Here is an 18,321-nt window from a genome sequence, read left to right on the forward strand (position 1 = left end):
TAAGAGAAATTAGAGAAAGACAGTATCATATGACTTCATTCATATGAGGACTTTAAGATACAAAACAGGTGAACATAAGGGAAGTAAAAATAATATAAAAACAGGGAGGGGGACAAAATATAAGAGACTCTTAAATATGGAGAACAAACAGGATTACTGGAGGGGTTTGGGAGAGGGGATGGGCTAAACGGGTAAGGGGTATTAAGGAATCTACTCCTGAAATCATTGTTGCACTATATGCTAACTAACTTGGATGTAAATTTTAAAAAATAGGTAAAAATAATAAATAAATAAATAAATAAATAAATAATAAACTGAAACAAAGTTTCAAGAAATCCTGTTTTGAAATCTGATGTGACTTGAGGAAAAAAAGCTTGAGAAAGGTAAATGGATGCTATATGTTGATATTGGAATTGTGCTCATTTTTCTTTCTACCCTTATGTATTATAGTTCTTTTATCAATATGTATTACATTTAGTATAACTCCTCTCCAAAAAGATGAAGCTAATTTTTGAAAAAGAAATTAGGAGGGACACTGGAGTGGCTCAGTCACTTAAGCATCCAACTTCGGCTCAGGTCATGATCTCACAGTTCGTGAGTTCAAGCCCCACATTGGGCTCTGTGCCAGCCCAGAGTCTGGAGCCTGCTTTGGATTCTGTGTCTCATTCTCTCTCTTCCCCTCCCCCACTTGTGCTCTGTCTCTCAAAAATAAATAAACTTTTTTTAAAAATGTGAAAAAGAAATGAGAATACAACATCTAAAAATAAAGGGAAGGGGCGCCTGCATGGCTCAATTGGTTTAGCGTCTCATATGAGATCAAGCACCTTGTCAGACTCTGCACAGGGTGTGGAGCCTGCATGGGATTATCTCTCTTTCTCGGCTGCTCCCCGTGTGTGCTCTGTCAAAATAAATAAATAGGCATTTAAAAATAATAAAAGCTAAGGGAGAATATATGAAACAAATAGGCAGAAATAATACTAAACCTTAATTTAGTGTTTCTGGTCATTGTCTTCCCCCCACCCCCGCCCCAAGAGACCACACAGGGGAGGGTCAGAGAGAGAGAGAGAGAAAACAGAATTCCTAGCAGGGTCCCAGCTGTCAACACAGAGCCAGCCCTACATGGGGCTTGAATTCACGAGCCCTGAAATTATGACCTGAGCCAAAATCAAGAGTCAGACGCTCAACTGCCTGAGCCACCCAGGCACCCCAATAAATAAATCTTTAAAAAAAAAAATTAAGCAAAAGATCCATAAACTTTTATAAAGTGGTGTCTCACTTTGTTGCGCTACCTTAAGTATGTCAAAAATGTTCTTCTGTTTTTAGGCCTTGTACCTGATAGCAACTAATGGAACCCCAGAACTTCAGAATCCAGAGAAACTTTCCCCAATATTTCGGGATTTCTTAAACCGTTGTTTGGAAATGGATGTGGAGAAAAGGGGTTCGGCCAAAGAATTGTTACAGGTGAATTTGGAAATAATACTATTTTTGGATAAAGTTGACTTTTTTGAGTAAGCAACAGAAAGTTTACATAGGGTTAATAATTACCATTTTGCTCTTCATTTATCACCAGCAACATTGTAGCTGCTGCAGTTTAGGATTGTATCTGCTAGGAATAAAATAGCTATAACACTAAAATTAGGTATATGAGTTTTTGCATGCTGTCAGTTGTCAGACAAGTCCATTGCTGGTGTGGGTATCTGGGTCATTTAGGTGAGCTTTTATAATATTAAATAGACTAAAAAGACTGATTTCAACTATAAAAGTGATACATTGATTATGTTGACTTTATACACATACTGAAATATGTGTTTGTTAAATAAATTTTAATCCATAAAATAGTCTTTGGGGTTTAATTGAAAGGAAATTTTTAGCTTCTAAACTAGTGACATTCATGCATCTTTCCCCCTCTTTCTGGCAGCATCCCTTCCTGAAACTGGCCAAACCATTGTCCAGCTTGACGCCACTGATCATGGCAGCTAAAGAAGCAATGAAGAGTAACCGTTAGCATCATTGCCGTGGCCTCATATTCTTTCTTCCATTTTCTAAAAGAAATCTTTTAATATATGAAAATTATTACTCTTTGGGGCTTAAAGAAATGGTCTGTATAACATGGAGGAAAAAGCAAACTACTGCTTCCTGAAGACAACCAAGAGAAAATTACAAAACGGAATGAAAACTTTCCATTGAATCCCTTCTTTATAGGGTCCAAAAGGAATTATGGACTGAATCACTAGCCATCTTTCAGCAGACAGCCCATCAGGGCCATTTATCATGCTTGAGATTTGCATTTAATTTTGCTGATTTCACTGTAATGGATCCCATTCATTGTCCCTTTTGGGGGGGGGGAGGGTATTTTCAATACTTGAATGGCAGATTCGAGTTTTTCAAGAGTATTTGTTTCATCTGCTAGTCTTTTCTCTCCATAGCCTTTTTCCCCCTTGACATGCTCTTTTTGAGTTGCTTTGAGAAATTTTTCTCAAGCCTAAATTTGAGGCAAATGTAATAAAATTATGTAGTTCCTTATATTGGCAAAGGGGCTCAAAATCGTTTAGCTTTGTATAGAAGTTAGGGCCAGCTATTATTACACGTAGTGTTTCAGTTCATAATTTGAACTGAAGGAAGGGAAGAAAAATATGTGATTTTTACCTTTTTTAATAATGTGAAAGTCAATTTTAGAAATTTCATGGTAGTGAGTTGTTTGGCATTTGTTACATGTATAATAGAGAGACTAATAGTCTATATTTATAACTAAATCATTGAGACAGAAAAAGAATCCCATTGACTATACAACCTTACAATTTAATTTCCTTTCTAAGTGTATCCTCTTCAGATTGGGCTTTAGGAACCAAAGTTATTTGCTCTTTCTTGTTCCAACTTGGGCTTTGTGACTGGTTGGTATTGCTACTTTGCCCTTCCCCCTTTTTTCCCTTCATTTTGGAAATAAGTTTCTGTATATGTTGTAATTTTAGTTAGTTTGTTTTTTAATTAACCCTCGCACCCTACTCCACCCCTGTCCCTTTGGTAAATAATATAATAACCATTGAATTTTCAGAATTTAAAAGTTAATTTTTTTCCCATTTAAAGAAGAAAAATACTCGGAGCTAGCAGAAACAAAGCGAGAGACTAGAACTCTAAAATAATTAGGTAAGATTATATTCATGTAAGAGAAATGACGGTTACATAGAGATGCGGCTTCTGACCAGTAAACTGTGGAGATTTGTTATAAACATTGTTCCCAACCAACATTTTACTAGCAATGAGAACTTAACATGACAAAGTTCTTGATAAATTCATTGATTATTTGAGATGTTGAGTTACTCTAGATTTTTTTCAAAAAAAATAATGTGTAAAAAAAAAAAAACTAGAGAAAGGAAGAAAAATGAAATATCCTTGTTGATAGCAATACTTTTTTTATTTTAAAAATTTTAAGAAGGTCTGTGACCTGTAGCATTAATTATGAGAGTGCCCTCTCTTCTCCCCTCCCCGTTCTCTCCTTGTTTTTTATTTTCTTATGGAAGCAGTGTCGTCCCTCAAGCCACATTAAAGAAAACAATCTGGTTTGGTTCAGGCATTTTGTTCCCACCACCACTCTTAATTAACTTCACACCTACTTGCCGTCAGTAGTACAAATCATGAATAAAAATAATTTTGAGTACATTAAGGGAACTAATAGAATTTTATGTCCTATAATTTTCATCACATCTATGTTAAGATATGAGGATAGAATGGCTGTTTTTTATTGATAACGCAAGGTTTTCACAAAATGTGTAAAATAATTAGTGGAACTTTTACATAGAGCACTTAATGATTTCTGTTTTCAGTTTGATTTTTTTTTTAATTTTTTTTTTAATGTTTATTTTTGAGAGAGAGACAGACAGAGTGAGCAGGGGAGGGGCAGACAGAGAGAGGGAGACACAGAATCTGAAGCAGGCTCCAGGGTCTGAGCTGTCAGCACAGGGCCTGATGTGGGGCTTGAACTCAAAAATGTGAGATCATGACCTGAGCCGAAGTCGGGCACTTAGACCGACTGAGCCACCCGGGCGCCCCCCAGTTTGATTCCTGATTTCATTTTTCTTTGGATTATATTGACCACCTACAGCTATTACTAAATTACCTTACAGAAACAAGCTGGTTTATTTCTGATGAAAATCTACAGTGTCTCTTCAGTTTCAGATTCGAACATTCTGTGTAAATAGTTGTTTGGATGGATTACGATAAAGAAGATGCTACCAATGAAATAGAAAACCAACTAGATGTTAAGACTGTGATCCTCATGACCACTCTAGAAGGCCCTTCCATACATATGTCATAAAGACCATATTCCTTCAATTTAGTGCCAATGCCCCATTTTTATGCCTGTGACTCAACAAAGGTCTTTTCAATTTATAGAAGCAGTCTGGGATTTGTATTTACAACTTCTTTGAGGGTTACCTGCATGTCCATTGCTGGCAACGGACTTTGTCATTAAAACCTGACTCCTAGGTTAAGGGAGCTACACTGTGGTTTATTCTTTACTTACTTGGATAAACTAACTTGTAATAGAAATATACTTTGGTTAATTCTGAAATGTGTCATTTTTAAACAACGTAATCCTAAAAGCAATATGGAATTGTGATTTATTAGTTAATTTTAAATTAAAATGTTCAGATCTTGTTGAAAGAAAAATTATATCTGAATCAGTTCATGTTTTTTTAATAACTACCTTTTGTAGTCACCCTTTTTGTCCTCACTTTAGAATGAAGATTCCCATTTAAATCTAAAAGTTACCTTAGTTGTCCTCTTGTGTTATTAAAACAATATTACTATAGTACTTATTTATTATATTTCAGATTTTCTGGTGGTCTTAAAGTTTCCTTCTCCTCTTGTTCCTTTTGCTGCTTTAAAGGGACAGTTAAAACCGGGAAACCATGAAAATATTGAATTTTTTAAACAGTGGTTGTGATAGCGTAAGAAACCAAAGCTAACACAACTGTCTTCGTGTGTTGAGTGCCTGGCACATAGAATAAATTCTCTTCCCTTCCACACATAAACATTAAGCTGCTTAATAATATGTATCTAGTTACCACCAGTCCTAAATGAAACTGTGCCTTTCATAAGCAATTTAAAACTACCTATATGAGTATTTCTTTATAGGGCTCACATAAATACATGTTTGTTTCTATATGCTGTATTCTAGCCAGAACAATTTTAGATCTGATTGGGCTGTAGGTATAGTTAGAAAAAAATGAGAATTTGCATCAGTTTTCTTAATTTAAAAACTTTAAATATAATGAGATCCATATCCAGTGAAATGTCAAAAAATCATTATAGAATTATAGCTAAAATCCAGATTCATATTCCTTTTGGGTTTTTTATAGTAGAATTTCATAGTTAAGTAAAGTGAAGATTGTCTTCGGTGTTTCCATTGCTTCCACAATAGATAAGCTAAACAATTAAAATTCGTTTTCCCGCAATGTATGTATATGTGTGTGTGTGTGTGTGTGTAAGAAAGGAAAACACACACACACACACACACATACTTTTTTTTTTTTTTTTTTTAATCACTCAACACATTTACTGACCACTTTGGCAAAGACACTGTGGTATATATTGTGGGAATTACAAAGGAGAATCAAGCACTGGACTGGCCTGGAGAGAGTTGAAGTCCTTTTACTCACCATTCTGGAATGTTGCCAAATGAAAGGGAGAAAGAAATGTATAATTCTGTCAAATTTTCGTTCTGTATTAAGAAAAGCAAAGGATTATATTTGGAATTGGATGTCTTTGATAGGAATGTGTTGCCTTTCCCCCCACCCCTTATTTTGATAGATAGAAATGGAATTAAGTGAAAGTAGCTTGTCTTTTCTGTTTTGTCTTCAAATTTTATATTGACTTTTATTTTTAATTTAATCCCGTTCAATTATTTAATTGTTACATTGACATTAACTGCTGTATTTGATGACTTTGTTCAATAATTTTGTTCTTTCAGGGCTAGAAATAAACATTTTTTTAATGTTCATTTTCCCCTTTCCTAAACTTCAGTTCTTTCTTTAGATCAGAATAGTTTAAAAGAATAATAGATTTTCAAAAAGCATTCTAATATTTTTAAGGATAAGTGTTTTTTAAACATGGCACCATTCAGAATGTATTACAGAGCTCCCAATTAGAAAAGTTTCCGGAAATGTATGGATAGTAAGCATGAACCTTCTCTCTTTTAAGTCAGGTTTATATTGAGAGAGAGCAGAAGAAGGACAGGGAGAGAACAAGCAGGCTCTGCTCTGTGAGCACAGAGCCCAACATGGGGCTCGAACTCATAAACCGTGAGATCATGACCTGAGCTAAAACCAAGAGTTGGATGCTCAACTGACTGAGCCACCCAGGAGCCACTAGAATACATTTCTTGTAAGTGTTCAGGCTCTCAAACCCAGGGAAACATTTCTTACCCATCTTATTCTATAACTTGGCCTGAAATTCAAATGCTTACCTCACTGAAGTAATAATATTACCAGCATTTCTGTGTTAAATACACCAAGAGATCTTTTTTTATATATAAGTTTATTTATTTTGAGAGAGCACATGTGCTCACGTGGGCGGGGAGGAAGGAGCAGAGAGAGAGGGAGAAAGAGACTCCCAAGGAGGCTCTGTGCTGTCAGTGCAGAACCCAACTGGGGGCATGATCTCACGAAGTGCAAGATCATGACCTGCGCCAAAATTAAGAGTCAGATGCTTAACCAACTGAGCCACTCAGGTGCCCCATTTTTTAGCATAGGGTGGGATATAGGTAGTGACTGCTTAAAATATATTTGTTATGGGGCATCTGGGTGGCTCAGCTGGTTAAACATCTGGCCCTTGATCTCAGCTCAGGTCTTGATCTCAGGGTCATGAGTTCAAGCCCCACATTGGGCTCTGCACTGGGTGTAAAGCCTACTTAAAAAAAAAAATTATATATATATATATATATATATATATATATATATATATATATATACACACACACACACATACACATACATACACACACATATACATATATGTATATATATACACATATATATTACACTATAAAGCTGTTTAGTGCTATTCTAACATTTGTATATCTTTTAGCAAATGTTTAAAACATTTGCCTAAGAAAGGTTCAGAAATGCCTGGATGACTTAAAAAACACTATTCTTAGGAGGGGCATGTGGGTAACTCAGTCGGTTTAGCGTCACAATCTCACGGTTTGTGAGTTCGAGCCCCGTATTGGACTCTGGGCTCGGAGCCTGGAGCCTGCTTTAGATTTTGTGTCTCCCTCTCTCTTTCTCTCTGCTCCAATCCCGCTCGTGTTCTGTCTCTCTCTCTAAAAAGTAAACATTAAAAAAAATTTTTTTTAATGAAAAAAAAGCACTATTTGTAAAAGCTTCATGCTTTACTACTACCTTGATACTTTTGATATTTGGCTTTTTTAATTAGAGAGTTATTTTTTTATGCTAAATTAATAAGTTTCATCTTTCAAAAGGAGAACATGAAATGTCTTTTTAGGCCTAATTATTCTAGGTTTTTAACAAAGCAATGTGCATAGATTAAAAATCCAAATAAGGGAGTTGTAATAAATAGTACCAGTCCCCAGCTTTAAACTCCCCACGGCCAAGTCCAGCTCCATGAGAATTCCACTTTTAACTCTGAGCTGTTTGTAGCAGGCATTAATCTTCACATTTTTAAATTATATACTTCTGCAAGTATTTCTTGACATTTCTATATTTTACTTTAGCAACTTATTAACGCAGTTGAGAATTTGGGTACTGTCATACCAACTTACTGTCCCATTTCACTGCATCTAGTCTCCCATTTAAGAGAGGTAGCAATTTTCTCTTAAGTTTATTTATTTCTGAGAGAGAGAGAAAGCATGAGCAGGGAAGGGACAAAGAAAGAAGGGAGAGACAAAATCCCAAGCAGGCTCCCCACTGTCAGCACAGAGCCCGACTCAGGGCTCTGTCTCTCAACCCTTGAAATCATGACCTGAGTTGAAATCAAGAGTCATGCTTGACCAACTGAACCACTCAGGCACCCCAAGAGGTAGCAATTTTTGTTTAATAGAGTAGCAGTCAGTTTTTACCTTATGACTATGTGGGAATGTTGTTCACTTAAGTAATTTATTATCGTCACATACCATTTATTGTACAACTCTTTGCTTTTCCTGTTGTTCATTTTCTTGTCTTACTGTGTCCTTTGAAAGTTTCCTGTGTTCCTATTAACTAAGTTATCCCAAACTCGCCACAAAATTGCAACAGCCCTCTGAAGACTATTTTCTGTGCAATTAGGCATCTCAGGTAATGACAGTTCCTTTTTCTTTCCTGGAACTTGAACTTGCATGTCTGAAAATGTTTCACATTTAATTGATATACAGAATTTTAGGTTAGAAATCCTCTTCCTTGAGAATTTTGAAGTCACTACTTCATTGTCTTATAACCTGACATTTCTGATGTTTATATGTAATCATTTTTCTGCTTCTTGTTCTAAAATTTTACCATTAAGTGCCTTGGTGAGGGTGTATATATTTTCATTGGCTTTGTGCATATGCCAAGCCATCTTGATAACAGACTCCTTTCCTTCAGTTCTGGGAAATTCTTGTATTATTTATTTAAAAATTGCTACTTTTCCCCCTGTGGTTTCTAGAATTCCTGCATTATTTATCTTTTTCTTACCTTTTGCTTCTTTTTTTCATAAGTTATTACTTTTTTAATGTTTTATTTATTTTTGAGAGTATGAGTGGGGGACGGGCAGAGAAAGGGGGACAGAGAGGATCCGAAGCAGGTTCTGCAATGACAGCAGTGAACCCAATGTGGGGCTCAAACTCACAGACCTTGAGATGGTGACCTGAGCTGAAGTTGGCCGCCTCCCAACTGACTGAGCCACCCAGGCGCCCCTAACTTTTTTTTAATGTTTATTTTTGAGAGAGAACGAGACACAATGCAAGTGGGGGAGGGGCAGAAAGAGAGGGAGACACAGAATCCAAAACACCTCCAGGCTCTGGGCTGTCAACACAAAGCCTAACTCGGCTTAAACTCACGAAACCGTAAGATCATGACCTGAGCCAAAGTCAGATGCTTAACGGACTGAGCCACCCAAGCACCCCAACTATCAGATTTTTAATTTCCAAAAGCTCATTCTTTCTGATCTTTGTTTTCATAGCCTTCTGCTCTTGTTTCATAAATTTAATATCTTTCCTAAAGTAGTGTGAGTTTTTAGTTCAGGCTATCATAAAATATGATAGCCTGAATGATTTAAACAACAGAAATTTATTTCTCACAGTTCTGGAGGCTCAGAAGTGCGAGACTGAGATGTTGGACAAGGTAGGTTTCATTCTGAGGCCTTGGCTTCTAGGCTGCCACCGTCTTGCTGTGTTTTCACAGGACCCCTTCTTTGTATATGCACGTGGGGAGGGAGAAATCTTTCTGGAGTCTCTTTTTAGAAGAACACTAATCTCCTCATAAGGCCCCATTCTCATGACCTTATCTGACTATAATTCCCTCCCAAGGTCTCCATCTCCAAAATACCAATACAGTGGGTGTTAGGACTTCCAACATTTGAATTGGGGTATTACAAACATTCATGCTGTACTATCTCTGGATTGTGTGTTTTTGCTGGGTTCTTTTTTGCTTTTAATTCTTTCACATAGACTTTTTACAGATGTCTGGTACATATTTGCAGATTAATACTATTTGTGTAGCAACCCTAGGATTGTGCTGTCTGGCACTGCACTAAATACTCATTTACACATTAACTTTTCTCAATTCTCCGCTGGGTTCTCCTTGATGTTCGATCATTCATTTTAGTCCTAGATCCTTTTTTTTTTTTCTTTTTCTCCAAACTAGCTCATGATTCTCAACCCCTTTATCCCACCACCTCAACACTTTCTTCCACCTTACTGCTGGAATGTTCTTGGTTTCTATCTTTGACTTACTTTTGGTCTCAGTGCAGGATGTTCTTCCATCTCCGCAGCTAACCTCACTAAGGACCTGTTTCCGTATTTCACCACCTGCCAGGTCCTCAGTCCCTCTGACTTATCTTGGCTCTCCTCTACCTGCAACATGTAACCCTCAAGCATACTTGCGTATCCTCCTTTTAAAACAAATTTCTTTTGATTTCTCTCAGCTAAACTTCTAGAAAGAGGAAACTAAACTTACTGTTTTTCTCTTCATTCTCATATTACAAATGCTCTCAACATGTTGTTGAAACTAAATATCACCAGTAACCACTGAATGTCCAGGCAATTCTCACAATATCAAAAAAAAAAAAAAAAAAAAAAAAAACCTCTTCAACTGGTAGATAGTGTGCCTGCTGGGATTTTTTGAGAATTCCTAAAATTCTACTTTTTTCAGACTTCCTCGTAGGATAGAGGACTTTTATTCCTAGCTTTTAAATGCTATGACCAGACATTATTTTGGGCTAAGGTCTAGAATGTAATGTAGCTATGGATTTGGTAAACTTCTAGTCAGTAGGAGTCTTTTTGCCAGTGAATATATAATATGCAAGAAGCTCTTGAAATTATCTTTAAAATCTACCATTTATAATAGACCAAATGTATGAAGTATCTAGAAATAAGTAATACCAAAAAATTTTTATAAAGACAAAACAAAGATTTTATTGATAGATTTTAAATTTGGGTTGGGAACTGCTTTATGGATAGGATAGTTTCAAATGTGCACATTGAAAAGAAAACTTAAAAAGTGTGAAACAATTTGATCCAGTTTAACCCAGATTGATGAAACATTGGCTGAAAGTCAGAAATGCATATTCCCCTGAATTTTGGTATAAGGTGACACTTCTTAGAAGCCATCATGTGGCTTGTGTACTAATCTAGCCCTTTTGTATAGTAGTTTTGGTTTGTGTATGCTTCTAGCCTAAGGAATGTACCCACCCATTTTGTGTTCCTGTTCTTGGGGGAAACTGGTTTCTGCAAAGCTACATTTTGTTGACTGTTAACCATCCTTCCAGTCAAGAAACTTGATTAAATTCTTTTTTTTTTTTTAAATCACCCTGTGGACCCTCCCCCTACTTTTTTTTTTTTTTTTTTTTAATCACCCTGTAAACTTGATTAAATTCTGGAAGCCTCTTTTCACTAAGGCCCTGAGATGACCTTTGGCTAAATAAGGAGAGTTGAAGGAATGATTAATGAAAAACAATTGCAGATATTTTCCTCCAGTGCGGGAGTGTTAAAATTATGTCCCAGTACATTTAATGAAGAAGATATTTGTTTAGATTATGAGCTTCTCTTTGTTGCAAATATCCCCTGAAGGATTTACATCCTTTTGGTGTAAATTTCACTAATCCATTAATCTAAATTGTAGTTGAACCTTCGTTAATCTCTCAGAGGATGGATGAAAAGAATTGTGGAGTATGAAAGGCCATCAAGATAAGGAGGATCTTGACAGTACTGGGTGTAAGTCAGAGGATGAACACAGGACAATATTTTTGAAAAATATGATGGGATTGACCAATTTTGCTTGCTTCTTAAATTTGCTTAGGTAGGATCTTGGCTTGGTGTCAACAGTTTTTAAAATGGGAATACTTTGAGAGGTTGTAAATTTCAGTCTCTCCTAATTCAGACTGCCATGCTATTCAGGTACTGCCATGCTATTGCTGAGAGGGAGAGTAAAAGAGGAGTCAAGTCGGGATGAAAGGATGTATATCACTCCTCCCTGCCCTCCTTTCAGGATGATATAGTGCAAACTTTTAATATTTCTAGTTCAAAAGATCTGTGGTAATATAACTCCTAAATGTGCTAAGGGCCTGTTGCAATACTTTAGTCAGCACTGGATTAGGGTGGATTACTGGATAGCGAAGGATAGAACAAAAGGCAGATTTTAAAAACTGACCCTGTTCAGGATTGCAGAGTACCATGGACTTCCATGATGAAGATCTTCTATGATTAAGTAGACTCAACTTTTGGAGAGAGATGAACTAGAAAGGGATAAAGAAAAGCATGGCTTGCATATTGTTGCAAATTGACCTAAGCCAATTTGTTTGTGTACTACTCTTAGGTTCTTTGGATAAAGCTAGCCACCCAAAAAATTTGAAGTGGTAAGGGGTAACTAACCTCACCACCAGTCTGGTGGCCAAATTGTAAGCAAGTCTCAAACCAAGCTGTGCCATGCATCTAGAAGCTAATTAAGCAAACATTTATTAGCAAAAGCATTCATTTAGCCTGTTCTACAGTTCATTGTAAGCCTTGCTGTCTGTCCTGTTAAGTGCTCTGTCCACACCTTGCATGAAAGGTTTCACTTCAGGCAGAGAAGGAAACATTCGAGAGAGCAGGACTCTGTTACCCTTAAAGATGCCATCATGGAACCAGACATCCTCCTAAAGAGTGTTCATTTAGAGGTAGAGCTTTGAGGGCCACCCTTTATTTTTTATGTTTATTCATTTTTGAGAGAGACAGACACAGAGTGCAAGTGAGGGAGGGACAGAGAGAGAGAGACCCAATTTGAAGCAGGCTCCAGGCTCCGAGCTGTCAGCACAGAGCCTGACGCAGGGCTCAAACTCAAAAGTTGTGAGATCATGACCTAAGCCGAAGTTGGACGCTCAACCGACTAAGCCACTCAGGTGCCCCAGTCCTCATTAGATTCGTAAACCCTGTTCATGCAAAGCTACAGTTCCTCTTAAATTACTTTAGCCAATCCAAATAGCTTGATCAACCTTAATTTCACTGATAAGAGCCCATTGCTAACTACCAAGCAATGAATTTCACAGAGAAACACCCATCTCTCATCTCAATTTGACTTGTTAGAAGAGCTTTAGGCGATGATTGAGATATGGATACAGAAGTGCTTGTAGGGGGCACCTGGGTGACTCAGTCGGTTGTGTTGGACCCTTGGTTTCGGCTCAGGTCATGATCTCACAGTTGGTGAGTTTGAGCCCTGTGTGGGACTCTGCACTGACAGTGTGGACCCTGCTTGGGATTCTCTCTCTCTTCCTCTCTCTCTGCCCCTCCCTTGCTCACTATCTCTCTCTCTCAAAATAAATAAACATTAAAAAAAAAAAAAGAATAGGTGGAACTAGAGGGTATTATGCTAAGTGAAATTAAAGAAAGACTAACCATATATCATATGACTTCACTCATGTGGAATTTAAGATACAAATGAACATAAGGGAAGAGAATCAAAAATAATATAAAAACAGGGAGGGGGACAAAACATAAGAGACTCTTAAATACAGAGAAACTGAGGGTTGCTGGAAGGGTTGTGGGTGGGGGCATGGGCTAAATGGGTAAGGGGCATTAAGGAAGACACCTTGTTGGGATGAGCACTGGGTGTTATACACAGGGGATGAATCACTGGAATCTACTGAAATCATTATTGCACTATATGCTAACTAATGTGAATGTAAATTTAAAAAAACAAAAACAACAACAACAAAAAAACGTGTCTGTAGTAGCTGTCCATAGAGTATGACCTTTCCGACTAGGAACTGACCCCATCTTGTGTGTGAATGTCCTATTAGAACAACACACACTGTCCTTGCTAAAACATTTTAAATTACAGATGTTGTGATCCAGATAAAGTTCTTGACATATACAGTTTAATATTTGTGAATTTAAGTGCTAATTAGCAGTCATCTATGGTTGCTCATCATTTCACTAAAGTAAAATGACTAGAAGGCACAGGAAAGAGGGGCATTTGGCTGGTCAAATGATTTTAGCCGGTCACTCTTTATCCACATTTTCTAACTGGCATGGAAGCACTACCTTATATGGCTAAAAGGGGCCACTTAAATTTTCAGTTCTACTTTAGTGCTTTTTTTATTTTTTGAGGGACATTAGGCTATTTAGTTTGGGAATTTATGATGATATCAGGATGTCAGAGATTTACTGCACTATGTAATGTTGCCTATGGCAGATTGTGCCTCCAGTCTTAGTCCCAGAAGTCCAGTCAGGTGTCATTTCCACTGAATGCAATTCCGGTACAGTGTGACTGAATCTACATAATCATGTCTCAGGATCCTTAGATGTTGACAGATAGTTATTGGAGGCATGGAATGCAACCCAATTAAATGTTCCACAAGGCAATGAGAGCTTTCCCAAAGACAGAATATTCTAATGACTGGATTCTTTAGAGATTTTTAGTTCTGCCATAGTTATGTCCTAGTTATCTTTCAGGTTCATACTTGGGATGCCCAATATAGGACCTATCCACTTTTGCCTACATACCAATCTTAAATCTCATAGGATATAGGGAAGAGGAAAGAGCTTCTACACCTTCTCTTTCCTTTTGTTAATAACCAGCTAAATTCTACTTTCTGCAGGGCATGGGGAAAGGACTTGGCAAGAAACTATCTCCCATGCTCACTCTTTTCCTGTTTAATGGAGTATTCTGATGCATTGTTAGAATGGCCTAAATCTTCTTCCTACACCTGTAAAATGGGGTCAGTAATGCTGACTTCGTGGATTGTTGTGAGGATTATTTGAAATAATTCACTTAAGGTGCTTAGCACAGTGCCTAGCACGTAAAAATCCCTCAATACATGTCATTATTTTTTTTAACGTTAAGATAACTTTAGGTTTGCAGAACAGATAGTACAGAGATCTTATTTACCATTCATTCAGCTTCCCCTAATACCGTTTTACTAACCGTCGCACATTTGTCAAAACCAAACAATTTGGTAAGATAATGTTAAACTACAAGCTTTATTTGGTTTCACCAGTTTTTCCATTGATGTCTTTTTTCTGTTTCAGGATCCAATCCAGAGTACCACGTTGCATTTAATATTATGTGTTCTTTCGTTTTTTGTTTTTGTTTTGTTTTGTTTTTTTAGAGATAGAAAGCACGTGAGCAGGGGAGAGGGGCAGAGGGAGAGAGAGAGAATTTTAAGCAGACTCCACACCCAGCACAGAGCCCAACCTCACAACCATGAGATCATGACCTGAGCCAAAATCAAGAGTCAGATGCCTAACCAACTGCGCCAACCAGGCACCCCGATAGTATGTTTTTAAGTAAGAAAATTTTATTTTCTCAGCTCATCCTGATTCTCAGGTGTTCAGCATTGTAACACCATCAGGCCCCTGGGAGGCATTCAAGATATTCACCTTAGGGGTGTCTGGATGGCTGAGTTTGTTGTGTCTGACTTCAGGTCATGATCTTGGGGTTCATGAGTTTGAGCCCCACGTCGAGGTCTGTGCTGACAGCTCCGAGTCTGGAGCCTGCTTCAGATTCTGCCCCTCCCCTGCTCGTACACTGTCTCTCTCTCTCTCAAAAATAAATAAACATTAAAAAAAGAAAAAATATTCACCTTAATTTTCTGGGGCTTCCTTTGGGCCTTCATCCACATAGTGTAACTCTTCCACCCAAACAAGGTAGGTAGATGTGAGGAATTGTTTTATTCACTGTGATTCTCGAGGGCCTTTGAGGAGATGGTCTCAGATGCTGAAAGAGCTCAGGGCTGGGCAGGGGCATAATTCCAGGATCTGGCCTGGGGGTTGGGGTGAGGAACTATTTGTTTATGGAGCTGTGGTAGCTACAACCAAGGGAGCAGCATGGGCAGGAGTGTCTCACAGAAGTGTCATATTAGGGCCGATTAGCTAATGCAAAACTGGGTCACTAGCCCTCAGTGGTTAAGAGGGGATGTCCAAGTACAAAGAAGAAAAACATAGTTCAAAAGAACTTTTGAGGGGTGCCTGGGTGGCTCAGTCAGTTAAGCATCCGACTCTTGATCTTGGCTCAGGTCATGATCCCAGGGTTCGTGAGATCAAGCCCCATGTCAGGCTCTGAGCTGAAAGTGAGAAGGCTGTTTGGGATTCTATCTCTCCCTCCCTCTCTGCCCTTCACCCACTTACATGTGCTAATAAATAAATAAATTAATAATAATAATAATAATAATAAATAAAACTTAAAAAAAGAAAGTATTTTTGAGATAAATGAAAGCAAAATCAGAATATATCAAAACTTACAGGACATGACTAATTCCATGTTTAAAAGGAAATATATAACTGTAATGACCATATGTGCATGTGTGTGTGTGTACACGCACATACATATATATGTATACACACACGTATACATATATATATATATATATATATATATATATATACACACATGTATAAGTTTACTTATTTATTTTTAGTAATTTCTACCCACAACGTGGGGCTCGAACTCATGACTCCAAGACCAAGAGTCACATGCTTTTCTGACAGCCAGCCAGATGCCCCAATGGTTATATATATATTTTTTCCTCTCTAACACTTTTTTTTTAAATTTACATCCAAATTAGCATATAGTGCAACAATGATTTCAGGAGTAGATTCCTTCATGCCCCTTACCCATTTAGCCCATCCCCACTCCCACACCCCTTCCAGTAACCCTCTGTTTGTTCTCCATATTTGTGAGTCTCTTATGTTTTGTCCCCCTCCCTGGTTTTTTTTTTTTTAAGTTTTATTTATTTATTTATTTATTTTGAGAGAGACAGGGAGCATGAGAGAGTAGAGGAGGGGAAGAGAGAGAGACTGAGAGAGAGAGAGGATCCCAAGCAGGCTCCACACTGTCAGTGCAGAGCCTGATGTGGGGCTTGATCTCACGGACCAGGAAATCATGACCTGAGCTGGAATCCAGACTTGGATGCTTAACCAGCTGAGCCACCCAGGCGCCCCTCCCCCTCCCTGTTTTTATATTATTTTTGTTTCCCTTCCCTTATGTTCATCTGTTTTATCTCTTAAAGTCCTCATATGAATGAAGCCGTATGATCTTTGTCTTTCTCTGACTAATTTCACTTAGCATGATACCCTCTAATTCCATCCATGTAGTTACAAATGGCAAGATTTCATTCTTTTGATTGCCGAATAATACTCCATTGTATATATATATATCACATCTTCTTTATCCATTCATCCCTCGATGGACATTTGGGCTCTTTCCATACTTTGGCTATTGTTGATAGTGCTGCTATAAACATGGGGGTGCATGTGTCCCTTCGAAACAGCACACCTGTATCCCATAGATAAATGCCTAGTAGTGCAATTACTGGGTGGTAGGGTAGTTCTATTTTTAGTTTTTTGAGGAGCCTCCATACTGTTTTCCAGGGTGGATGCACCAGCTTGCATTCCCACCCAATGGCTATATTTAAAAAAAAAACTCAAATCAATAACCAAACCTTCCATCTTAAGAAACTAGAAAAGTCATCTAAATCCTAAGCAAGCAGAAGGAAAGAAATAATAAAGATTAGAACAAAAATAAATGAACTAGATAATAGAGAAAATCAACAAAACTAAAGGTTGGTTCCTTGAAAAGATTGACAAAATTGACAAATCTCTGTGTAAAATGACCAAGAAAAAAAAAGATTCAAATTAGTAAAATCAGAAATTAAAGAAGGGACATTACTATTATCCTTACAGAAATAAGAATTATAAGGGAATACCATGAACAATTGTATGCCAACAAGCTAGATAACCTAGACAAAATGGTGAAATTCCTAGAAAGATGGGTTGGTCTAACAAAAAAATCATTCAAATTCATAGAATAAATATTAATAGAGCAAAGTAACAAAACCACATTGCAATAGATGCAGAGAAAGCCTTTGACAAAATTCAACATCCCTTCATGAAGAAAACACTAAAAAAACTAGGAAAAGAAAAAGGAACTTCCTCAACCTGATAAAACCATTTATAAAACCCACAAATAATATCATACTTAATGGTGAAAGATCAGGAACAAGACATAGATGTCCATTCTTGTCATTTCTATTCAACATTGTACTAGATGTTCTAGCCAGGGTTAGAAAACTATGTCCATTCTCAGATGACATGACCTTAGAAAATCCTAAGGAATTCACACCAATACAAAAATTTTAGAATAAATGAGTTCAGCAAGGTTTCAGGATCCAAGAACAATATGCAAAAAGGAACGGTAATCAATAAAGTGCGGTAATGGCATAAAAACAGGCATAAGATTAATGGGATAAAATTTAGAGGCTACAAATCAGTCTTCACATTTGTGCTCAATTGATTTTTGTGAAGGGTGCCAAGACAATTCAATAAGGGAAAGAATAGTCTTTTCAACATATGGCACTGGAACAACTGAATATCCATGTACAAAAGAATGAAGTTGGACCCCATCTGTACACTACACACAAATATTAATTCCAAGTGGATCACAGATGTATGTGTGAGAGATAAAACAAAAAACCTTTAAAAGAAATAATAGGAGGGGTGCCTGGGTGGCTCAGTCAGTTAAGCATCTGGCTTTTAATTTTGGCTCAGGTCATGATCTCATGGTTCATGAATTTGAGCCCCACGTTGGGCTCTGTGCGGACAGTGCAGAGCTTGCTTGGAATTCTCTCTCCCTCACTGCCCCTTCCTTGCTCGCTCCCTCT

At 37.4% G+C, this 18,321-nt stretch overlaps 1 protein-coding gene across 1 annotated transcript in view; it reads left to right on the top strand.

Annotated features, from left to right (window-relative positions):
- The window catches only part of PAK2 (p21 (RAC1) activated kinase 2), a 95,727-nt gene extending 89,729 nt beyond the window's left edge, over window positions 1-5,998 (top strand). Inside the window, exons 14-15 of the mRNA XM_043594482.1 lie at window positions 1,324-1,461; window positions 1,919-5,998. Coding sequence (XP_043450417.1) covers window positions 1,324-1,461; window positions 1,919-2,005 — 225 coding nt within the window. The 3' untranslated portion in view covers window positions 2,006-5,998. The remainder of the gene's footprint in view (window positions 1-1,323; window positions 1,462-1,918) is intronic.
- The last annotated feature ends 12,323 nt before the right edge of the window (window positions 5,999-18,321 follow it).

Source organism: Prionailurus bengalensis, chromosome C2, assembly GCF_016509475.1.
Source record: "Prionailurus bengalensis isolate Pbe53 chromosome C2, Fcat_Pben_1.1_paternal_pri, whole genome shotgun sequence".
NCBI classification, from domain to species: domain Eukaryota; kingdom Metazoa; phylum Chordata; class Mammalia; order Carnivora; family Felidae; genus Prionailurus; species Prionailurus bengalensis.